This window comes from Pelophylax lessonae, assembly GCF_965119305.1.
Source record: "Pelophylax lessonae genome assembly, chromosome: 1".
NCBI classification, from domain to species: Eukaryota; Metazoa; Chordata; class Amphibia; order Anura; family Ranidae; genus Pelophylax; species Pelophylax lessonae.
In genome coordinates, this window is record NC_138768.1 from 543406242 (window position 1) to 543432558 (window position 26317).

The window sequence follows — 26317 nt, forward strand, 5'->3', positions numbered from 1 at the left end:
GTTTCATGACTGCGCAATTGTCATTCAAAGTGCGACAGCTCTGAAAGCCTGAAATTGGCCTGGGCAGGAACGGGGTGAAAGTGCCCTGTATGAATTTGTTAAATCTGTTAGAACATCCAACCAGACTGACAATGCTGCTGTTCAAATGTGTCTTCTGTGTTCCTTCATGAGATGTGTTACTGGCCAAGATCACCAGGTGAAAAAAACCTAAAAAAAGAAAACCACCACATCTAATATTTGGTAAGCTGTAATATATTACATTTTTGGGTTTATTATTACAATTCTCTGTATGGAGTAATGAGTGCTGAGGTGAAACAAAAGAGCCATGTGGACTATACAACAAGGGTCACATCAAAAAATACAGTGCAAACAATAAATACAGCACTTTTCTATCTCCCTTGTATCAAAAGTACACCTAAATTATAAAAACCAACCAACAGTCGATATAAAGCGGGACTAAAAGGTAACCTCAAAATCCATTAAAGTAGAACTTAAGGCAAAACCTATTTATTTGTATTTGGATAGAGGGTTATATCAACCGTCAAAAACAGAACAAATTGGGTGCTCGGGCTACTACAGTGGTTTACAGCTTCCACAGAGGCCAATCAGATATGCATACTGACAGTGAGCCAAGCTGGCCCAAAGTAAGTATGCAAATATATGATCCCCGGATTTCAGCTTTAAATCTGTTCTAACATGGTGAAATATTTTGGCACGCCTTGTTGAAGACCAGGGCAGTTTATTTTCACATTATAAAGTGATATTTATTGTAACTTTTGTTTGGTTGAAATAGTTTGGGATTTAATACGCACATCTGTGTTTATACTTAATAGACAGTTGATGTTACCTTTTTTTTTTTTTTTTTATCCCTTGATATTTTGGCGCATCTGGTTTGTGTTTTGGTATTTAGCAGTCGGGCCCTTTCACACGGGCTTTCTGATCAGGTCTGCATGGAATTTTTTCCTGCGGACCTGATTGGAGGCTTAATGGAGCTCTGTGGCCAGGCTGACATTAACAAACTTGGGCCTGTTTATTCCCACCTACCTCTGGGCCTGTTTATTCCCACCTACCTCTGAGTCTGCCCTGATCTGGTAAAAAAACAGAAGAGGACTGCGTCCTTTTTTTCCGATTTTCCAGACCTAAGCATGATGGATTGGAGGTAGCCTGATGTAAATAGACACAAGTCTGTTTTACGTCTGGCTGCCTCTAAAGCAGTGGTCCTGTGCCCGGCCAGACTGGTCAGGCGTATCTGGCGTCCACCCTCTCTCTCTGCACCATGGTGATCCATCTGTGCATGACAATGCGCATCCAGGGAGGACATTCCCTTGTATGGGAACTATGGACTTTTATTCCCACCAACCAGTGGATGGATAAGTATACAGAATAAGTATACTGGATGGATAAGTATACATAATAAGTATGCTATCATGCATGCATCTATGGGAACATCCACTGATCATTTGACCTTCAGGTCTCATTCAATAACTTTTAGGACTTCCGGTTAACCTGACCATTTATTGGTGTGCAAGGGAGGTTATATTCACAAATCTATGTTTTTAGGTGTGTATGATGTGGGTATTGGTACCATTTTATTTTGTTATACAATTTGTAGTTATTCACTTTTGTTTATATTTTTGAGTGATTAATTAAATGAGAATTTTTTACAGTCCAGTGAGTTGTGATATATACTTTATGTAGATTTTTGTAACTATTTTATTATATCTTTTCATGTGACAACACTGAAAAAAATGACACTTTGCTACAATGTAAAGTAGTGAGTGTACAGCTTGTATAACAGTGTAAATTTTCTGTCCCCTCAAAATAACTCAACACACCATTAATGTCTAAACCGCTGGCAACAAAAGTGAGTACTCCCCTAAGTGAACATCTCAAAATTGGGCCCATATAGACATTTTCCCTCCTCATGTGACTTTTTAGTGTTACAGGGTCTCAGGTGTGAATGGGGAGCAGGTGTGTTTAAAATGGTGTTATCGCTCTCACTCTCTCATACTGATCACTGAAAGTTCAAAATGGCACCTCATGGCAAAGAACTCTCTGAGGATCTGAAAAAAAGCATTATTGCTCTTTGGCCTAGGCCGTAAGAAGAGTGCCAAGACCCTGAAACTGAGCTGCAGTACAGTGGCCAAGACCATACAGCGGTTTAACAGGACAGGTTCCACTCAGAACAGGCCTCGTCATGGTCAGCCAAAGAGGTTGAGTGCACATGCTCAGCATCATATCCAGAGGTTGTCTTTGGGAAATAGACGTATGAGTGCTGCCAGCATTGATGCAGAGGTTGAAGGGGTGGGGGTCAGCATGTTAGTGCTCAAACCATATACCACACACTGCATCAAATTGGTTTGCATAGCTGTCGTCCAAGAAGGAAGCCCCTTCCAAAGATGATGCACAAGAAAGCCCGCAAACAGTTTGCTGAAGACAAGCAGACTAAGGATATGGATTACTGGAACCATGTTCTGTGGTCTGATGAGACCAAGATAAACTTATTTGGTTCAGATGGTGTCAAGCGTGCGTGGCGGCAACCAGGTGAGGAGTACAAAGACAAGTGTGTCCTTGCCTACAGTCAAGCATTGTGGTGGGAGTGTCATGGTCTGGGGCTGCATGAGTGCTACCGGCACTGGAGATCTACAGTTCATTGAGGGAACCACGAATGCCAACATGTACTGTGACATATTGAAGCAGAGCATGATCTCCTACCTTCAGAAGACGGGGCAGCAGGGCAGTATTCCAACATGATAACGACCCCAAACACACCTTTAAGACGACCACTGCCTTGCTAAAGAAGCTGAGGGTAAAGTTGATGGAATGGCCAAGAATGTCTCTAGACCTAAACCCTATTGACCATCTATGGGGCATCCTCAAATGAAAGGTGGAGGAGAGCAAGGTCTCTAACATCCACCAGCTCTGTGATTACATCATGGAGGAGTGGAAGAGGACTCCAGTGGCAACCTCGGAAGCTCTGGTGAACTCCATGCCCAGGACAGTTAGGGCAGTGCTGGAAAATAATGGTGGCCACACAAAATATTGACACTTTGGGCCCAATTTGGACATTTCCACTTAGGGGTGTACTCACTTTTGTTGCCCGCGGTTTAGACATTAATGGCTGTGTGTTGAGTTATTTTGAGGGGACAGCAAATATACACTGTTATACAAGATTGTAGCAAAGTGTCATTTCTTCAGTGTTGTCACATAAAAAGATATAATAAAATATTTATAAAAATGTGAGGTGTGTACTCACTTTTGTGAGATTGTGTGTGTGTGTGTATATGTATATGAGTGTGTATGTATATATATAATATTATATATATATAGAGTATATATTATACACAACAGCTAGTGATTGGCAAAGAGTAGAATGTGGAAGTTATTATTTCCCCTTATTTATACTAGGACGGTGATTTTTCGATGATGTAATTTTCATTCCTCCCATGATGCATATACTGTACACTCCTCAGCACATAGTTTTTAATCTGTGAGCTATGACTTTTACTTGCCCTTTCATTCTCAATGACAATCTAGGAATCTGATTTATCACTGAGGCCACTTTCACACTTGTGTGACTTGTCCTGCGATTTGGGACTGCAAAGTCGCCTGACAAGTTGTACTCCATGATTTTCAATTAGTATTGTTCATATCTGTACGACTTCAAGTTTCAATGACTTCAAAGTAGTCCCTGCACTACTTTGGGATGATTTTAATGCATTTTGAGGTCCAAAGACATAGGCATTGCTTGAAGTCCAGTCAAAACTGCTGTAAAATAGTTCTACTTTTAGGTTGCATAAGTGTGAAAGGGGCCTAAACTGACTGACCGATTACTATGGGCCTTGTCAGGCAAAAAACTAAAAATCATAAAGGAAGGTACTCTGCAGTAGAAGAGCTCTGGTGGCCCCTGTCTCCTACCTCATATCTTCTGTAGCACTCTGTCTTTTTAAAAACCATGTTGGAGAAAAAAAATATAGAATTGGCTTAAAGCCCAGCTCCTTCTTACTTTTTTATTTATTTTTTATTTTGAGAGATTGTGGGGGAAGTGTTGGAATTTCTGGGTTTTAATTGCTGTCTGAGTCCAGTGAGGAGATCTTCTCAATTCTGTGCCCCATTGACACAGGGATAAGAAGGCCTCATGCACATTGGCATCAAAAACAGACCATTAGCTCCACAAACCAACCCTTCTTGAATGGGTCTGAATGCATCCTATGGTTTTCTATATATATTTGTACACTAGATGTTCAGAATCAGTGGTTACAAGCTCAGCGTTTAGTCCCCATCCACACTGGGCTTTTAGACTCGTGCTTGGGGCATTTAGCTGCAGAAAGAGGGTGCAGGTGTCTCTATGAGAGGGTGACAGCTGCTGCGGCTGGACAGGGCACATAGCGGCACAAATGTTTAGAGCGGTATGCTCCTAGGGACTCTTACCCAAAACGCAAGGAGTCTAAGTTCAGGGTATTCGCTCCTGGGTGCATACTCCCCTAAACGTCCATATCGCTAGGTAACCAGTGTTGCCTTATGAGTTTATGTGTAATCTGTAACACCAGTCTAGCTAAAGCAGCTGTCAGCCTCTCATAGAGTTTGACAAGGCTGCTGGCAGCAGGGATACCTGTGTCTTCCGCCTTGGGCTAAATGCTCAGTGTGCATGAGGCCTGAGTGTTGGATTCACGCAGTTAGACGTAGCTGAATGGCTGTAAACATCCAAATGTGTTTAATCCTGCTTTCAAACAGGAACGCATAAAAGCATAAAAAAAGTTGTCATTGTCTGGGAGGCATAAAAGTTGTTTATACCTCCCAGATAAAATGTTCTGCCTCGGGAAGCAGAATATACAGGCCTAGGGGAATTGTTAGAGAATACAAATCATACACACACATAGGCTGAACTAGATGGGTCTTTGCATTATAATCTATATAACTTAGAAAAGCTGAAAGCAGAGTGATAGTGTACAGGAGACCAAAATGAAGGACTGGGTCACCACCACAGAGGGAAGCACAGACAACAATAAAAAAATAAATGTAGCAATATTTCCAGGCATTGGGCCTGCTGTGGGTCTGCCATGGTCACCGGAAACCTAAGCTGAATGCCCAAGTGCGAGATCTGAGACAATGAACAGTCCGGCATCGTTTTGTTTTGTTTATTTTATATGGGGATGGGAGAATGGCATGAGTGGGATACTCCTCTGGCTCAACTAGGTATAAATCGGGACACTTTGTGAAAAATGCCTTTCAGCGCTGACTTGATGCCAGCTGAATGCCGACCAACGCTTGCTGGCGCTTGAATTCACTGACTTGCTTGTACTGTACTGAAGACTGACCTCTGACACTCTGGTTAGCTCAAAAGTCCTTGACACTGATCCCTCCAGTCCTTCCTGACTGAGGTAGCCTTTAGTAACACTGCTGCTGCTGCAACTCTCAACACTGTACACTACATGCTGTACACTTCCACTGTACACTGAATACTTCAGGGCCCAACCACTGGCACCCCCTTTACTCTTCAGGGTCAACACTGGCACCCCCTTTACTCTTCAGGGTCAACACTGGCACCCACTTTACTCTTTAGGGTCAACACTGGCACCCCGTTTTACTCTTCCTGCACCGGCTAGCTATCTCCCGGATCCCTCTGACCTTCTCCAGAGTGGTCCCCTCTCACTAGGCAGGCCCCCAGGGGCAGTTTGCAGTACTCATGACTGGGAATGCTTTCCTGAAACTCGACCCCTCTCAGCTCCGCTGATCCTCAGCACCCCCCCCCCCATCCTCTCTGCAGCTCAGCTCAGCCCTCTGTCCCTTCAGACAAGCTGCCTGGCCTGGGACACCAGATTCTTCTTGACAGGAGGAGAGACAGCCGTACTCTCCCTCCTGGGACTCTGCTTCCCACCAAAGACGCTGCGTCATGTGCTCCCCTCAAACTTATACCCACTCCCAGAATGCTGTGCGGCAGAATCTGCCTTTCTGTGGTAGATACAAGCCTGGGTGTGCCATTGGCTGGGTTTCCTCCACTGCCCAATGAGTGCCCTCATTGAGTACAGTGGGGAGACACCCCAGTCTCAACAGCCACACCTGGGAACCATGACAGCCTAGCTGAAAATCATGGCCCTGCTGATAAGCAGACAAGGCCTACTACACTTTACCTAGCACCTACCTTGTAGGATGCTACATCAATATAAACAAAACACTAGAAATGATGTATTTGTTGCTGTCTCTGTCCTCATTGGAAGAATTTCCCATCACGTCCTGTCCTGCTAACCCCTTTTTCCAGGAATAGGAAGGGAGAAGACATCCCCTTAAAAAAAAAAAAAAAAAAAAAAAATATATATATATATATATATATATATATATATATACAGTGGGTACGGAAAGTATTCAGACCCCCTTAAATTTTTCACTCTTTGTTATATTGCAGCCATTTGCTAAAATCATTTAAGTTCATTCTTCTTCCTCATGAATGTACACATAGCACCCCATACTGACAGAAAAACACAGAATTGTTGACATTGTTGCAGATTTATTAAAAAAGAAAAACTGAAATATCACATGGTCCTAAGTATTCAGACCCTTTGCTGTGACACTCATATATTTAACTCAGGTGCTTTCCATTTCTTCTGATTATCATTGAGATGGTTCTACGCCTTCATTTGAGTCCAGCTGTGTTTGATTATACTGATTGGACTTGATTAGGAAAGCCACACACCTGTCTATATAAGACCTTCCAGATCACAATGCATGTCAGAGCAAATGAGAATCATGAGGTCAAAGGAACTGCCTGAAGAGCTCAGAGACAGAATTGTGGCAAGGCCCAGATCTGGCCAAGGTTACAAAAAGATTTCTGCTGCACTTAAGGTTCCTAAGAGCACAGTGGCCTCCATAATCCTCAATTAGAAGACGTTTGGGACGACCAGAACCCTTCCTAGAGCTGGCCGTCCGGCCAAACTGAGCTATCGGGGGAGAAGAGCCTTGGTGAGAGAGGTAAAGAAGAACCCAAAGATCACTGTGGCTGAGCTCCAGAGATGCAGTCAGGAGATGGGAGAAAGTTGTAGAAAGTCAACCATCACTGCAGCCCTCCACCAGTCGGGGCTTTATGGCAGAGTGGCCAGACAGAAGCCTCTCCTCAGTGTAAGACACATGAAAGCCCGCATGGAGTTTGCTAAAAAACACCTGAAGGACTCCAAGATGGTGAGAAATAAGATTCTCTGGTCTGATGAGACCAAAATAGAACTTTTTGGCCTTAATTCTAAGCGGTATGTGTGGAGAAAACCAGGCACTGCTCATCACCTGTCCAATACAGTCCCAACAGTGAAGCATGGTGGTGGCAGCATCATGCTGTGGGGGTGTTTTTCAGCTGCAGGGACAGGACGACTGGTTGCAATCGAGGGAAAGATGAATGCGGCCAAGTACAGGGATATCCTGGACAAAAACCTTCTCCAGAGTGCTCTGGACCTCAGACTGGGCCGAAGGTTTACCTTCCAACAAGACAATGACCCTAAGCACACAGCTAAAATAACGAAGGAGTGGCTTCACAACAACTCCGTGACTGTTCTTGAATGGCCCAGCCAGAGGCCTGACTTAAACCCAATTGAGCATCTCTGGAGAGACCTAGAAATGGCTGTCCACCAACGTTTACCATCCAACCTGACAGAACTGGAGAGGATCTGCAAGGAGGAATGGCAGAGGATCCCCAAATCCAGGTGTGAAAGACTTGTTGCATCTTTCCCAAAAAGACTCCTGGCTGTATTAGATCAAAAGGGGGCTTCTAATAAATACTGAGCAAAGGGTCTGAATACTTAGGACCATGTGATATTTCAGTTTTTCTTTTTTAATAAATCTGCAACAATGTCAACAATTCTGTGTTTTTCTGTCAGTATGGGGTGCTATGTGTACATTCATGAGGAAGAAGAATGAACTTAAATGATTTTAGCAAATGGCTGCAATATAACAAAGAGTGAAAAATTTAAGGGGGTCTGAATACTTTCCGTACCCACTGTATATACATAGCAATTTGTTATTTTTACCCTTCATAACAAAAAGAAGAGTTTTGGCTGGAGTTGGAAATATTGACTTTTTGCTACTTGTTTTGCAGTTATCAAAGCTTCTGATCCAATTGATCCAACCACCTTTGGGGCATAATTGGCAATAGTTGCCCTTGTGGTTTTGTTTTGCCCTCCTCTGGCTCAGGAGTTATGAGAAGTTCAACTTGACGAACATAAATCATTTTTCCACCCTATTAATTATGTAAATATCAGAGACAGAATAAAGGACTTCCAAGATAATATATTTTCAGGCATACCTGATTAGGATTCTATGCCGTCATCCCACTCATGGAAAGATTTATAGATAGTTTAATCGCCATCAGTCAATCTGCATCACAAAATTATTAAATGTGCTGGTGCTGACATATATTCTCAAATGAATAATATGTATCCCCTGCAATAGAGATCTGTTTTGTAATGAATGGGCTTATCTGTCAGGGAACAAATGTGTGTATTCGTAACCCTTTAATTACTACACACAAGTTGTTACCGTATTATGCAATTATTAGGAAATGCTGGTGCCCTGTTACATAAGGAGCTCCTACAATAAAGTCTGCTAAGTAGAGATTATACTGTATTAACCATGCACAGCTGTTAGACCTCTTTTGCTCAGGTGGCTAGGGGGGGGGGGGGTTGAAAAAACAAGCATGGTTTTACTGCCCCATGACCGCCCACCTAAAGTCTAAAATAAAATTGGAAGCACCTGTTCACATTGGCTATTCAAGTCAATGGGTCCATGCTGCAACCACAAGCCAAGTGCTAGCCTTGTGGTTGCGGTGCATTAGCCCCATTGTAAATTGCAGTTTGGCAAAAAAAACAGGCATTCAGGAGTTGTGCTCCAGTGAGTAAACCTGGATAAGGATCAGGCCTCAATTTTTGGGACTTTCATAAAGCTAATGACTGGTTGTACCGGGGTTGGTCCACTACTTTATGGGCGGTCAGTCTCTGACCACCTAATTTTTCTAGCGGATGAGGCCCAGGCCTGAATCTCATATGTACCATTATGGAGCTTGGATTCACCATGTCATTCTCCTCTGTACAGTTTGGGCAACCAGAAAAATGATAAAAGTGTTTCTGGTGGTAGGAAGTCTACACTGGACTCCCAAGAATGCTTTAAGGAGATAGTATGTTCTGTCGTGACCCAGCAATAAGCAATATGTGAGTTTATTGAGTGGATATAACTTAACTTGTTACTTAACCCAGGACCCTGCATTAACTATATCTGGTCTCCACAGTACACAGAACATGGAAATGCAATTATTTTAGTAAATATAAACTGCTAAATACCTTTTCTCATCAGCAGTATAAAGCAGCCTTGTGACTTCTATTAGTCTCTGCCCCGAGCACTGGTTAAAGCTTGAAGGGGGAGTTTCCATTCTCCTCTGACTGCCCTATGAGGCTGCAGGACCCTGACCCTCTGTCTGGACAGTGCTACTTGGCTCTTGGCCAATCATATGCACCCTCCCCAATAAAAAAAAACCTCTAGCAATACACACCAAACTGAGCATGTGCAGAGTGCCTTCAAGGCTCTTTACTATCAGCAGATGGATTAGGGACAGAAAAAGAAGGGGAGGATCAGAAATGACAGGATCAAACAGCCTTACACAATGCACAGGATTAACCCCTTAGGTTCCACAGTGAGTATAACAAGCATGCTGTACAGCATATACAGACTGATTTTACTGTTGTGGGTTTTGTAGCACTTTAATGTTGGCCAGTGGCTATGCACAGACCAATCCTGACCCAAGTTGAATACTACCTGTGGCAGATTTGGATCAGTGTGCAACTTCTCTGGAAAAATAACAAGAACTTCTTGAAGCGCTTGCTATTGCATAAAAGGTATTATCTAACTTGTTGGATAATTTTGGTTTGACGAGCACTAAGAAAATGTAACAAAGAGTTTGCTATCTGTGCTCTGCCTTTTCCCACTAACCGAACCATAAAGAATGTTTGCCTAAATGTTTTACACAGATGTCAAACAATAACTGCCAATTCATAGTCTGCAACCATATTGGGGTTCATTTACTAAAGGCAAAAAGACTGCACTTTGTAAGTGCAGTTGCTCCAGAACTTCGTAAATGAGGTAAAGCTTTGCTTTACACAGAATACCCAATCACGTGGAAAAAAAATAAGCACTTCTGCTTGCATATGATTGGATGATGGAAGTCAGCAGAGTTCAGCTCAAAAGCTCAAGTTGAATTTCACATAAGAAGAGCCAGAATAGTGACAACTTCCCATTCTTCCTACTTTGTGCTACATACAAAATTTCATAAAGAGAGAAAAAGCCTAAGGTTGTGTGCTCTCTCATTAGAAAACCCATAATGCTACGCAAATTCACTCTGTATGTAACCTGTATTATATTTGTAAAATTAATATTTTATTTCATCAATAAAAACATATCTAAAAACATTAGTTAAAAAAAATAAAATAAACAGTTTTACAGATAAATCTTTACAATATTCCCCTAAATGACCACTATAGCAAAAAACATTTAACTCTAGTAACTATATAGGGGTTAAAGTAGAATTCAAGCTAAAGGCTAACTAGTATTAAAACCGCTCCCTCCCCCTCCTAACATCTATACTGACTAACCTATTTAAAAAGATGCATATATCTACCTTTCTTCTGGCTTACTCCTGTCTGGTCACGTGCTCCAGCTCTCCTGTGTCATCCAGCGGCAGCTGCAGGGGAGAGGAGGGACAGCCGACAACAGCTGCACCATGGGAGCCTATGGGTGATGTCATTGCTCCTGCCTTTTACAGCCATTGTTGGACACTCTCTCCTTTCCCCCGCAGCTGTAGCTGTCTGACACAGGGGAGCCTATGGGTGATGTCATTGCTCCTGGCATTTATAGCCATTGTTGGGCACTCTCTCCTTTCCCCAGCAGCTGTAGCTGGCTGACACAGGGGAGCCTATGGGTGATGTCATTGCTTCTGGCTTTTACAGCCATTGTTGGGCACTCTCTCCTTTCCCCTGCAGCTGTAGCTGGCTGACACAGGGGAGCCTATGAGTGATGTCATTGCATCTGGCTTTTACAGCCATTGTTGGACAATCTCTCCTTTCCCCCGCAGCTGTAGCTGGCTGACACAGGGGAGCCTATGGGTGATGTCATTGCTCCTGGCTTTTACAGCCATTGTTGGACACTCTCTCCTTCCCCCTGCAGCTGTAGCTGGCTGACACAGGGGAGCCTATGGGTGATGTCATTGCTCCTGGCTTTTACAGCCATTGTTGGACACTCTCTCCTTTCCCCTGCAGCTGTAGCTGGCTGACACAGGGGAGCCTATGGGTGATGTCATTGCTTCTGGCTTTTACAGCCATTGTTGGACACTCTCTCCTTTCCCCTGCAGCTGTAGCTGGCTGACACAGGGGAACCCGGAGCATGTGACTGGACAGGAGTGGGCCAGAAGATAGGTAGGTATATGCATCTTTTTAAATCGGTTAGTTAGTATAGATGTTTAATTGCACAACTGGACCGGAGCTGCCTGAAAATAGGTAAATAGTCCAACGAAGACTACCCTATCCACAGGATGACCATGCTACTGCAGTTGTTACCCTGTGAAAAGAAGTTTAAAAGTAACAGGAATCAGCAGGTAATGTAAACTTTATTACAAGGTGGACTAAAAAAAAAAATGTTAATAGTTTTGACAGGCTGTCAATTCTAAACCACCCCCCTGCCATCCAACTGTATGAAAAAAATTCCTTTAGCAAAAATCCTGAAATAAAATGAGTAATAATAACTGCCAGACAGTGAAAATTGTTGTGACCCCTTACTTTGGTGGTCAGCGTAGGCAGATGATAATTCTGCCATTCTTCTTTTCTTCTGAATGAACCACTTTCAACCTCTGGAGGAATCCTGGTTGAGAAAGGCACCCGTCAAACGCTTACATGATGACCGTATATGACCATTTATGTGTTTGACCTATTAGCCCCCATTCACACTAGGGCGACTCACGAGGCGACTTGTGTCGCCCCAGGTCGCCCCAGGTCGCTTGACATGACCAAACCAATGTAAATGAATCAGTGCCGTCTTAATTGCCGCTATTAAGGTCGCTCCGACTTCAGAAAAGGGTCCTGTACTACTTTCAGGCGACCAGTGATCCGACCTGTCCCATATACTTCAATGGGAGTCGCCTCCTTATCTTAATTGAAGCGACCTGTAATCCGACTTGTCATCCGACTTTGCTAAAAAATGGTAGTGAACAAGAAAAGAGCATAATTTTCTTGCAGGCATTAGCGGTCATTTTTTTAGGCAGGCATGTCATTTTTTGGATTTCGTTTCTGGGGGGTCTAAAAAGTGTCCCTGTCAAGTTTCAGCTCTGTAGCATGTCCAGAACCCCTAAAAAAAAATCATTTTTCTTTTAATTTTTTGTAGTGTCTTTACCAGCTGTCTTTTATTCTTGCTGGCATTCATGAGTGGTCATTTTTTTAGGCAGGCATGTCATTTTTTGGATTTCGTTTCTGGGGGGTCTAAAAAGTGTCTCTGTCAAGTTTCAGCTCTGTAGCATGTCCAGAACCCCTAAAAAAAAATAATTTTTCTTTTAATTTTTTGTAGTGTCTTACCAGCTGTCTTTTTTTCTTGCAGGCATTTAGCGGGCATTTTTTTTAGGCAGGCATGTCATTTTTTGGATTTCGTTTCTGGGGGGTCTAAAAAGTGTCCCTGTCAAGTTTCAGCTCTGTAGCATGTCCAGAACCCCTAAAAAAAAACATTTTTCTTTTAATTTTTTGTAGTGTTTTACCAGCTGTCTTTTATTCTTGCAGGCATTTAGCGGGCATTTTTTTAGGCAGGCATGTCATTTTTTTGTATTTAGTGTCTGGGGGGTCTAAAAAGTGTACCTGTCAATTTTCAGCTCTGTAGCATGTCCAGAACCCCTAAAAAACATCATTTTTACTATATTTTCAGGGATACGGCTTCTCTGCGGCTGGCTTTTTTTCTTGCAGGCATTTAGCGGGCATTTTTTTAGGCAGGCATGTCATTTTCTGGATTTAGTGTCTGGGGGGTCAAAAAAGTGTCCCTGTCAAGTTTCAGCTATGTAGCATGTCCAGAACCCCTAAAAAAAAACATTTTTCTTTTAATTTTTTGTAGTGTTTTACCAGCTGTCTTTTATTCTTGCAGGCATTTAGCGGGCATTTTTTTAGGCAGGCATGTCATTTTTTTGTATTTAGTGTCTGGGGGGTCTAAAAAGTGTACCTGTCAATTTTCAGCTCTGTAGCATGTCCAGAACCCCTAAAAAACAGCATTTTTACTATATTTTCAGGGATACGGCTTCTCTGCGGCTGGCTTTTTTTCTTGCAGGCATTTAGCGGGCATTTTTTTAGGCAGGCATGTCATTTTCTGGATTTAGTGTCTGGGGGGTCAAAAAAGTGTCCCTGTCAAGTTTCAGCTATGTAGCATGTCCAGAACCCCTAAAAAAAATCATTTTTCTTTTAATTTTTTGTAGTGTTTTACCAGCTGTCTTTTATTCTTGCAGGCATTTAGCGGGCATTTTTTTAGGCAGGCATGTCATTTTTTTGTATTTAGTGTCTGGGGGGTCTAAAAAGTGTACCTGTCAATTTTCAGCTCTGTAGCATGTCCAGAACCCCTAAAAAACATCATTTTTACTATATTTTCAGGGATACGGCTTCTCTGCGGCTGGCTTTTTTTCTTGCAGGCATTTAGCGGGTATTTTTTTAGGCAGGCATGTCATTTTCTGGATTTAGTGTCTGGGGGGTCAAAAAAGTGTCCCTGTCAAGTTTCAGCTATGTAGCATGTCCAGAACCCCTAAAAAAAAATCATTTTTCTTTTAATTTTTTGTAGTGTTTTACCAGCTGTCTTTTATTCTTGCAGGCATTTAGCGGGCATTTTTTTAGGCAGGCATGTCATTTTTTTGTATTTAGTGTCTGGGGGGTCTAAAAAGTGTACCTGTCAATTTTCAGCTCTGTAGCATGTCCAGAACCCCTAAAAAACAGCATTTTTACTATATTTTCAGGGATACGGCTTCTCTGCGGCTGGCTTTTTTTCTTGCAGGCATTTAGCGGGCATTTTTTTAGGCAGGCATATCATTTTCTGGATTTAGTGTCTGGGGGGTCAAAAAGGGTCCCTGTCAAGTTTCAGCTATGTAGCATGTCCAGAACCCCTTAAAAAAAATCATTTTTCTTATAATTTTTTGTAGTGTCTTACCAGCTGTCTTTTTTTCTTGCAGGCATTTAGCGGGCATTTTTTTAGGCAGGCATGTCATTTTTTTGTATTTAGTGTCTGGGGGGTCTAAGTGTACCTGTCAATTTTCAGCTCTGTGATTGGCCAAATAAAAAGTTGCCTCGCGATTAGGTCGCGTCAAAGTCGCGCTAAGTCGCGCTAAGTCGCGCCAAAGTCGCGTCAAAGTCGCGCCAAAGTCGCGTCAAAATCGCGTCAAAGTCGCGCTGGAAGCGACGCTACTTTAGTGGTAGCGGCAGTGTGAACCAGCATTTAAGCAGTCAGCTTGCATGTACCATTTAATGGCACAGGTGTTTTTCATCCAGCATGAACATCCTTTATGTACAGATAAGCTAACCTTAGTGACAATGCTAGCCCCCCTTTTACAGAAGAAGTTTCAAGCATGTCAGATATAAGCTTTTCTGCATGGTGAAATACTTGTTTGACCACTGCTACACAATTTCCTTATTTAGTTCTAATATTTAAAGTAGAGTAAACAAAAGAATGTGTCAGAAAGCGTCAGGAGCCGTTCACACTATGCTGCTTTGCTGTGGTGCATTGCTACATGTATGTGCATGTGCTTATGTGAGTTGTGTTAAAGTGGTTGTAAACCCTCTCTTATAACTTGTACCTATAGGTAAGCCTTTAATAAGGCTTACCTATAGGTACTGTAAATATCTCCTAAACTTGCACCGTTTAGGAGATACTTACATTGTATGCAGCCGATGACGTCATCGGCGCATGCGCTCTGAAGGAATGGCCACCCGTGCCGTTAACGGCGGCTCCCACGCGCATGTCATCACGCCTGCGGCCAATCAGATGGCCGGAGGATGTGAACCAGGAAGCGGGATGGCCCAACATGTGGGCCGTTCTGTCGCTGAGCGTGCGGCACTGCGGGGGCTTCGTTCTATGGTAAGTATTTCATAATGAGCTAGTATGCAATGCATACTAGCTCATTATGCCTTTGTTTTACAGGGTTTTATTTCCATTTCTTTTATGGTGGGTTTACTTCCTCTTTAAGTTGTATTGCAAAAATATATATATATATATATATATATATATATATATATATAGCGTGCTCCTGATTTCACTTCCTAAATGACAACACATATATGAATTACTGTGTGGTGTCAGCCCTGCCTACTTCATTTCTGATTAATTCAAAAGAACACAGACCTCTCCCTATCTCCATAACCCCTCCTTGTGCACAGGCAGAGAGTGTTGGAAGTTATCAGCTCACAAGATTTCTGCCACAATCAACTGGTACTTTTTCCACTTCTCCAAGCAGAAATTTTATGATTATATTTATACATGTTCTTCCATTCCGATCCATGACTGCTTCTCCTCTCTGCATCTCTTCACTGGCTTCCCCTACCCCTTCGTATAAAATTCAAAATACTAACCACAACATACAAGACCATACACAACATCACCCCCAGGTGCATCACCAACCGCATCTGCCGATATCGCCCAAATCGTCCTCTCCGTTCCTTCGAAGACCTCCTGCTCTCTAGCTCCCTTGTTACCTCCTCCCACGCTCACCTCCATGACCTCTCCAGAGCCTCTCCCATCCTCTGGAACTCCCTGCCCCAGTATGTCCGGTCAGCTCCTACCCTGTCCTCCTTTAGGCGATACTTGAAAACACACTTATTCCGGTAAGCCTACTCCACCTCCACCTAGGATCTGTACTTGAGTCCCCTCCATCAGATCATCCCCCCGCAGCCAGTACCTTTTTTACCGCCTCCCTCTTCCTTTAGATTGTAAGCTCCATGAGCAGGGCCTTCCTATTCCTTTTGTATTGAACTGTATTGTAAATTGGACAAAAGTACATGAGAAAGCCAGCGCATGAACCACACCGGGATGCAGTGGATTAAGGAGTCCGGTGAACATCCAGTATAGAAAGGGTTAACAGTTTATTGGTATTGATCACCGGAAAACAAAGTAAATAACATGCTTACATCCCCCTGGGCTGGAGTGGACAAGGGCACCTGGAAGCAAGCAACACAAGTGCGAGGAGACCAGTCTCCCAGGACCACTGAGCGGTGTGTGCACAAAGCCGGAAATCAGCCGACACGAGGATGAAAGGACTCCGCTGTAGTTTCGGAGCAGTCACATTAACCAGACAGGTGTGAATGGAGCCTAACTGGTTTGGGGATGGATTGAACAGAGGCAGAGAGAGATCAGTGATTCGGCTTAGCTGAATCACACGATCTTTCCCTGCCTCTCTGACTGGAGAGCCGTCTTACATTGTTTACATAGGCAGGCGGCTCTCCTGTCAGTTTTGCCAAAGATTGCGGGAGGCCAGGGTCTCCCGCCAGGGTCGCTGTGTCTAATCGCAGAGGGAGAGCGACTCCGGCGGCGTGCGCGTGGCAGCAAAACTGCGTGCACATAATCACCTAGATCAGTGTTTCTCAACCTTTTTTCAGTCAAGGCACCCTTTAAAAACTATGGATAATCTTGAGGCACCCTTTAAAAACTATAGACAGTCTTGAGGCACCCCATTCTAAAATGTAAAAATGATTTTAATAGTGTTACATAATGCAGCAACATCCTCACAAGTAGGACACCCAAAATTAGAGAGGTTATTTATTCTTCCAAAGCAAATGCAATTTTGCAAACTGGTATTCCATTGTTTCTCTTCTCCCTCAGTTTTTCTCCATCACTCAAGGTATTGTGACCCCAACGCTGATGGAGAGAGGCAGGGGAGGGTCAAACAAGGATGCTATGCAGACGATAGACATGATGCCATTGCTAGAAAGTTGTAATGGTGCACAATGGAAACCTGTGACTTTGTGTAACCAAAAGGCAGGCTTAATCCACACACTGACTTGTATACAATTTTTGTGCAATTTTTAGGCATTTTGCAAAGGCACCCCTGAATAAACCTCAAGGCACCCTGGTTGAAAAAGCTAGATCTATGTGGGTATGCGCAGCCAAGCCGCCCTGCCACAGTAAATCTGCGTGGGGCGGTCGGCAAGTGGTTAACTGACCGAAGAACAAACTGTCCAAATGACCACATTTCGGCCGATTTTTCATATAGTGTATGGCCAGCATTAGGTAGCCCATTCAATTAGAATGACAGGAAAAGGGTAGGCATTTCTATATGCCACCTTTTCCTCATGGGAGAAGTGGTGGGAAGTTCAAACTGGTTAGGTCAAGTTTAAATTAGGCGGGCTTTTTCCTCAGGGAAAAAAGGCGGGATGAGGTGCCTGAGGTAACAGGTATTGAGGTAGTCACGTCTAACTGCAGGTGACTAAGCTGCACCTGCAATGGCACATGCAATTCTGTGGAGAAATTGGGCGGGAAGTTTGACTATAAATTAGGAGCTCCGTTCAGTGGGGCTCATTCGCCTCAGAAAGCAGCAAGCTGAGGTAATACCCAACCCCCCCTCCCCTGTTTTTGCGGCTGTTATTACGTGGTGGGTCACCTTTGTTTACAAAGGGGGACAAATGGTATATTTATGATGTTGGAATTTTTATTTGAGGTTTGATGGATTTTATTTATTGATAAAGCCTGAGCCGTAGTGGCTGGGCTGTTTTTAAGTATGTTTATTTATTGCTATTTATTGAAAAAATATTTAAATTGGTTTAAAAAGAGTAATAAATGGCCGTGGCCAAATTATTCCAAAATTGGTGTCTGCTTTTTATTTAATTCATGTACAGTAAACCCCCGCTCCATCGCGGTTCAGTTTTTGTGGTCCCGGTATATTGCGTTTTTTTTGTAATGTTATTTTACTATATAAATCATTAAAAATGAAATATTTTTGCGTTTTCCATAGCTCTTGCTATGTCTCTCAGTATCTTTTATGTGTTTAAATGAGTTTCTATTGTTTTAAAAGTGTGTTTAAAGACCTTAAAATGCTTCTACACGTACAGTGACAGTAAAAAAAACATGCTTACAATGCATTTTAATAGGGTTTTTCTATTTCGCGGATTTTCACTTTTCGCGGCTGGGTCCGGAACGTAACCCCCGCAATGGAGGGGGGTTTACTGTATTAAATTTATGGTATTTATTTAAAGTTAAAACAATTAAATATCCTGCCTACTATCCCATGGTCTGTCAACACCCGACAACAAAAGGCAAACTTGACCAGTACAACAACATGCATGTTGGTTGCGATGAAATGCATTAATGCATCCTAAAGTCGCTACGGAAAGTGCATCTTATTTTATTTTTTTATTTATTTTTATTTATTTATTATTTTCCATATACAAAACACCATCTTATTAAAATGGAAATACAATACAAAAACCGTATGTCTCTCTCCCTTGTGTTTTATCCCCCCTCCTCTACACATTCCCTTCCCACCCCAACCCCAACTACTGCCCCAACGCTCTTATTTATCTATCTTCCTGTTCCACAATCCATTGTGTATATCCCCTTGTTTTTTTTTAATTTTATCCAATCTTCCCATATATTGTCCGGGTCCAAATTCTCGTCTTCTCATTTAAATATTCTAATATTCTTGTTTTTTCCACTCTTCTTATCCAATCTCCGAGTGTCGGTGTCTAATTTTTTTGCCAAAATAGTGGAATCAAACCCTTTGCAGCATTTATCAAATGGGGGGTTAGGGCTCTTTCACACGGGCGATCAGTTTTTATTCTCCGCTCTTAATGTCGCTTTGTAGTGCATCTTATTTTAAATACTGTAGGTTGTTTCTTTAGTATGCAAATCTAAACACACCAATTGTAATATGATGAAATCTATGTGCAGAGGGTACTTGCTTGGTGCTGTAAGTGAAGGAGTTAATTTGGTGAAGCATGCTCTGTGTTCACCAGCCTGTATCAGGATCTGAACCATTCCAAGATGCACAATGAAGTCAAACAGTCATGTGCCTTTCACTTTTCCCTGCAGTCAGTGCAGCCAGGACCCAGATAGCTGGAGGTCAGCAGGGCGCTGGAATGAGGAGGAGGGTGGGACTGTTTGGGAGTGGATAGAAGGGAAGTTGTTGAACTTTTTGTGTGTGTGTGTGTTGTGTATGTGATCCTTGCTCTGAGTACTGCTGGTGCATTCAGAGAAAATGTCAGAGCAGATCCTGCCTCTCACTGTCTATGCCATTCAGACAATAGCAGCACCATGAAGTGTCTCCTAACCCCAGCACAAAGTTTGCCTACAAAGTCGCTGTAACATGGGATGAATGCAGATTTCTAACAAAAGGTAATCCGTTTTTGTTACTTCTTCTTTTTAGCTATCTCTTTTATTTTTATTTTTTTCTAGATATCTAGCTACTTCCTCTTGTCTGCCCGACATACACGCAATTTATTTTTCTACTGATTTTAAATTGGGGTTTGTATTAATCATCGCAGGAATATCAAAATATTTAAATGACTGATGCGATTAATAAACACGGCGGTACTGCGGATTACAAATTCAGCGTGCGTGTAGTTGTAAGGACAGGTCGTTCTGTTAATCCGTCTGCTAATATGTTTATTTTCTAAGGACTGGTGGCTGTTTGATTAAGATACGATCACAAAGAAGCCCTTCAACTTTCAAAGAAATGAATACTTGGCTGTTCTTGTCTGCGTCCTTGTCCTTAACAGAAAAGTCTTTCTTTCCTCTACATCAGTGATGCCGTGGCATGATGGCACCTAGTTTGGTCATCTATACCTAAAAAATAATAATATTCGTAATAAACTTCTATTATTAACTACTACGTGTATGTAGCAGGGCCCTCTAATTCCTCTTATATTGAATTGTATTGTAAGAGTCAGTTCACACCGGGGCGACTCAAAGTCGCCCGTGTAGCAAGACTTCATCGTGGCTTGCAAACAAATTCTCATAATAGAAGTCAATGTAAGTCGCTCCGACTTCGCCCAGAAGTAGTGCAGGAACCTTTTTCTAAGTCGGAGCGACTTGAGTCACTCTGATTTAGAACGGTTCCATTGCACAGAATGGAGCGCTAATTGTCAGGCAACCAAGTCGCCTGACAAGTCGGAGTAATGTGAACCGGGTCTAACTGTATTGTCTTCCCTCAAATTGTAAAGCGCTGCGCAAACTGTTAGCGATATATAAATCCTGTATAATAATAATAATGTGAGTAAGGGACCTTAGATTGTAAGCTCTGGGATTGTCAGTTTGAATCCAAACTACAATACTGCCTGCTTGGAGTTATGAAGTTTTCATGTTCCCTGTGCCTGCTTTGGTTTCCTCCGGGTGCTCTTGATTCCTCCCACACTCCAAAGACATTCTGGTAGGTTAGTTGGCTCCTGTCTAAATTGGCCCTAGTATGGGTATGTATGAATGTGAGTTAGAGACCTTAGATTGTAAGCTCCTTGAGGGTAGGGACTGATGTGAATGTACAATGTGCTGCGTAAATTGACAGCGCTATATAAGTACCTGAAATAAACTACTAGCATGAGACACAAATGTGAACTGGCATAAGGGTCCATCAGATTGATCTGCGTTTATACTTTGCTGAACCTTATGCCCCATACACACGTGCAGATTATCTGAAGACTTTTGTCTGGAGACTTACCAAAACCATATAATATGAGGTCAAACCTAAACACTTTCAATTTGTATGCAATCCGGCAGGCCCTTGTACTACATAGAAAAGGTAAGTCTGCAGACAAAAGTCTGCAGATAATCTGCACGTGTGTATGGGGCATTAGTGCCAGTTCACATTGATGCAATGCGGGAACCCTGCAAATCCACTGCGGGTTCCACATCGCACCCAACTCGCAGGCAGTTCACACTGTCCTATGCGAACTGCTGGAGGTGTCAATACAAAGTTAATGACTTCCCCAGATCAGTTTGCATATCGCAGTGCGAACTGTCATTTCGGACAGGAATCGGATTGCATAGGTGTGAATACCCATGCAATCTAATTCTGGTGCAGACCAAAAAAAGGGTCCTGTGCAACTTTGGTCCAAATTCATTACAAATTCAGCCATACAATCTGTATGGCTGAATTTGCATCACACAGACAACGCGTGTGATTTGCAGAGCAGTGCACTCCAAATCACATGCGATGTCTGACATTGCATATGTGCACTCAAGGGTCTATAATGGAAGTGAGCTTGCACTTCACATGGTGAAGAGAGCAGGAGTGGGAAATTTGGCGTTTACACTGTTGTGTCATCTCGATGAAGCACCTTATCAAATAAAGACTTTTTTGATTGCACAATCTATAAGAAGCTTTATTATTTATTACATTGGCCTTTTTTGCATTATGTGTTTGTTTATGGATTTAATTTGCTCTGGCACTATATATATATATATATATATATATATATATATATATATATATAGTGAGTACACCCCTCACATTTTTGTAAATATTTTATTATATCTTTTCATGTGACAACACTGAAGAAATGACACTTTGCTACAATGTAAAGTAGTGTGTGTACAGCTTGTATAAGACCCTGTTCAGACAGGGGCGACACGACTTGGTGGGGCGACCTGTGAATGAAGTCCGTGCAAGTCGCGCCGAGGTCGCGGTGCACAGCGTCCTTCCCTTAGAAATCTTTCCCTTAGTTAGTAAACGCATTTACATTTTTTGGGGGGGGAATTTCATATAAAAAAAAATGTGAAAAATATTGTTATTTTTTCAAAATTTTCACTCTTTTTTTGTTTATAGCGCAAAAAGTAAAAATCTCACAGGTGATCAAATACCACCAAAAGAAAGCTCTGTTTGTGGGAAAAAAAGGAAGAAATTTAGTTTGGGTACAGCGTTGCATGACCGCGCATTTGTCAGTTAAAATCTCACAGTGCCGAATCGCAAAAAGTGGCCTGGACGTAAGACAGCAAAATCCTCCGGTGGTAAAGTGGTTAATAATACCAACTTGGGATCTATCTCTCAGGTGGACATGCAGTAGTAGAAACAGGCTGTGGTTTTACTGCCCCCTGGGATGCTAACCATACAGCATAGACAGGACTGCACAAATGCCGCAGCCGAGATGCTCTGTTTTGCAGACGCAACATTTTCAACTCAAGGTGCAGAGTTCAACAGGCGGCAATGTCCGTCAAACTCGTCTATAGAGTTCAATAGGACCACAACCACAAGCCGAATGCACGGCTCACTGTTGCAGCGAGGTCCCTCAATGTAAAACTGCTGTATGGCAATTTTAAATTTAAACATATAATAAAAACCGGTGTTAAGGAGACAGCAGCGTGTCTCCTGAATGATTGTCCTCTTCGGTTCTATCACCCTCTGAATAAAGATCCACTGCAGATTGCTTTTCAGAAGGTGGTATTTTACCTGTGTGAAAGAGACCTAATACTACTTTACACAAGGTGCTGATTCTGGAGCTTGTTGCTGGAATACATTTGAACCTTATGGTGCCGTTCCAAACAAACGTATACTGTCCAACTTGTACTTCGGAGTAGGGTAGCCGGTACTGGATATCACTCATCCAGTAATGTAATTAAATAAAGCATTTGTGCTCAATCTGTGGCCTACTACAAGTCCCACCATCACCATGCCTCTGCTTTTGGGAGCCATGCTTGTAAATGTCAGCCTTGAAATGCCTCATGGTACTTGTAGTTCCACAACAACTAGTGGGACACAGGTTGAGCACCCATGGATTAAAGCAGGGGTCTCCAAACTATGGCCCTCCAATTGTTCAGGAACTACAATTCCCATCATGCCTAGTTATGTCTGTGAATGTCAGTTTTGCAATGCTTTATGGGATGTGTAGTTCTGCAACAGGTGGAGGGACATAGTTTGGCGGTCCCTGGATTAAAGCAAGGAAGCCACTGCTCACCCAACATGATACTAGTTGTAGCATGTATATGTGGCAGCCTCAGCCAGTGCTATGCCAGCTAATGCATTTCACCCCCATCCATTGGGGCTTAGTCATAGAGGTCTTTGACTAAGCCCTGCTGGGTGGGGTAAAACGCATCAGAGGGCATAGCGCTTGCTGAGGCTGCCACATATACATGCTACAACTAGTATCGGGTCAGGTGAGTGATTGCTTCCTTGCTTTTGTCACTGAAATAGTTTTACATTTTCTTTTTTTTTTTATGACAGACATATTTTTTCCAACGCATGCACTAGTATTGTAATTTAAAAAAAAAAAAAAAGCAGTGTGGTCCCTTTAAAGTGGTATCCATCCGAATTTGCTTACTAGCAATAGAAACAGAAATGCATTTTTATCATGTTGCCATATAATAACGGAATCTGCCTTGATTCATGCCTTTCTTTTTTATACTGTAAGCTGCATTTACAGGATATAATTATAGACTGCCTGTTCTGTATTTACACCGCTAATGGTGGAGTGGAAAGGAATTCACAGTGCACCCATTTTTGGATCAGCTCTGTTTTTTTTCTGCTTTCAGCAATGTTGGCTATGAGGTTGTGCAGATCCCACTTAATTTAGGGATTAATGGACACAAGGGGGTTGATTTACTAAAACTGGAGAGTGCAGAATCCGGTGCAGCTCTCCATAGAAACCAATCAGCTTCCAGTTTTTTTTTTTTTTCGTAAAAGCTTAATCACTTGCTGACTGTATAACTTACATATACAGCGGCAAGGTGCAACACACTTCCAGGTTGGGGGCGCGCATGTGTGCCACAGACGGCCCACTACCGCTGTGATTATACATCCGGACTGCATTTTTATGGGATGCACTGGCCCTTAACCGCTTGCCGACCGCCACACGACTATTTACTGCGGCGGTCAGCCCCTCACAGGCAAAGCGACGTAGTATTACGTCGCTAGCCTGTGAGGGTCTAGGGAGCGAGCGCGCGCCCCGCGCGGTCACAGACCCCCCCCCCGCGCGCGTGTGCCGGCGGACCCGATGTCCGTCGGTCACTCGGCGATCGTCGGTGCAGAGGGAGAAAGGCAGGCGGCTGATGTAAACAAACCGCCTGTCATTCTCCTCTGTGTAGAAACAGTGATCATACGGTTCTACTATGTAGGACCGTTGATCACTGTTCCTACACCTTAAGCCACAGCCAATCACAGTTAGAGTCACGCCCCTAGGGACACACAACACCCCTCCCTCTCAAAAAAAGTTAACCCCTTCACTGTCAGTGTAATTTTACAGTAACAGTGCATATGTATAGCACTGATTACTGTAGAAATGTCACTGTTAACCCCAAAAGTGTCAAAAAATGTCAGTCAAGGGTCCGATCTGTCCTCCGCAATGTCGCAGTACCGCAAAAAAAATCACAGATCGCCGCCATTACGCGTGAAAAATATTGTTATTTTTGCAAAATTGACGCTTTTTTTTGTTTATAGCGCATGATCAAAAAATCGCACAGGTGATCAAATACCACCAAAAGAAAGCTCTGTTTGTGGGAAAAAAAGGACGTCAAATTTGTTTAGGTACAGCGTCGCACGACCGCGCAATTTTCCGTTAAAGTCACGCAGTGCCGAATCGCAAAATAGGCCCTGGTCAGGAAGGGGGTAAAATCTTCCGGGGCTTAAGTGGTTAAGCTGGCCATACACATGCCGAAAAATTTTTGAAAATCTGTCAACTGGTCCGATCGTCCATTTTTCGTTCAGTTAATTGGCACAAATGGAAAATCTTTTTCAACTTTTCAGAGCCAAAAAATCGAAGGAAAAGTTTTGAAAATCTGCCGGCCGAACGATAAACGAACGATAAATAAAAGGTTAATGTGTTTCTTGGCTGACCTGTTTGCACTAGGTATATGTGACAAACTGAATTCTTTTATGTCCATTGAACGATTTATTGTTCGAAATTCGGTCATTACATGATGGCACGATCGTCTGCTCTCACTGCCGATTTTTCGTTTTTCGAAAATGAGTTTGCCCGATATTTCGGCTAGTGTATGGCCAGCATTAGTCTGACCGCAGAGGCATGGACCAGCTAAGAAACTGATGGGGACACATTTGAATTTCTCGCCTGAGTGTTGTTGCTCTAGCCACATTTGTCACCAGCTATACTGTCTCATTTACTTCTGCTTAGTGGTGGGCCAAAAAATATGGAAAAATTAGGAATGCAGAAAACCATTGGCAGATAAAAGGCCCAATTTACGGAAAAATAATTTGCTGAAATTGCAAGATTTCATAAAGAGGATTTCAGTGTAGCATTGAAGCCCATCTGCCTGACACATCACTGCAGTTTACTGGGCATCTGATTTAGTGTATGTGTTTCCTGTACTCTATAAAACGTACAATAAATATACTCATTCTACTCCCAGGCCTCTCTGTCTGTTCATTGTTATTTGAGGAGGTTCAGACGAACGAAAAAAAACCCAGAGTTTTCTGCCAAAAGTGCTGATATAGTCTTGGCTGCATACCACCACATCCAGTGAAGCATGTTTAACTTACTGGTTTATTGTAGACCCACCTCTACATGTGGATTCCTTTAATCATCAAATGTAGACTGTTTCATATCCAACTTTTTTCAAGAAATCTGCAAAGACGTGAATGTATATTGTGCGGTACTGGCTGGCAGGATTGTGGACAGTATACTATTTATGTGTCACCTAGCTTTCTCACATGATGAGGGGCTCCAGGTTTTGCGTCTAATAAGTGGGTGGGATAACAACGATTCTCTGACCAATCAGTGGCTAGTAGTGACAAGCGATTCTCTGACCAATCAGTGGCTAGTAGTGACAAACAGTCAAGGCTGCATGCAAAGGATTGTGAGATATGGTATGGTTACAGCCCTCTTGGAACCACAACCGAGGTGGTACTGTTTAAAGTGGAGTTCCGGCCACAAAAAAATATTTTCAATGAAAATACCCCCGGGACAGTCAGGGCTAGTACATTCCACAATAGCTAGTCTCTGATCTGTCCCGGTTCGCACTTACCTGCAAGTAGAAATACTCACTTTTAAAATTTCTTCTCCAGCGTTGCCATCTCTGATGTGGGCAGCTGAAGCCAGCGCGATCCTCTTCTGTGTCCTCTTCCGTGTCCTCTTCTCCCAGAATGCGCCTGCACCGGCCCCTCTCGTCACTTCCGGTGCAGCGCCACATTCCTCCACAGCTTCTGGGCATGCCCAGAAGCTGTTTAGCGGGGAATGCTGCATCGCACCGGAAGTGACCAATCGGGGTCGGTGCCGTCACATTGATTCCTGGGAGCGATGACGTTCAGCTCCCAGGAATCATTGCAAACCGGAAGTGACGGCGCGGACCGTGGCCGCCGAGGGAGGAAGTGGAAGAAAGGTGAGTATATTTTTCTAGAATAACAAGGTAAGTAAAAAAA

The 26317-nt window shown here is 42.9% G+C and overlaps 1 protein-coding gene across 5 annotated transcripts in view; it reads left to right on the forward strand.

The window, feature by feature from the left end:
- The window catches only part of PSD3 (pleckstrin and Sec7 domain containing 3), a gene marked incomplete at its 5' end in the record, with an annotated part of 867292 nt that overhangs the window by 308632 nt on the left and 532343 nt on the right, over nt 1-26317 (forward strand). The window contains one exon of one of the 5 annotated variants that reach the window (XM_082247752.1): nt 19176-19353. The exons of the other annotated variants lie outside the window; for them this stretch is intronic. Within the exon in view, the coding sequence (XP_082103878.1) occupies nt 19334-19353 (20 nt within the window). Of the gene's footprint in view, nt 1-19175; nt 19354-26317 lie in introns of those variants that run through there. 5 annotated transcript variants of the gene reach the window in all.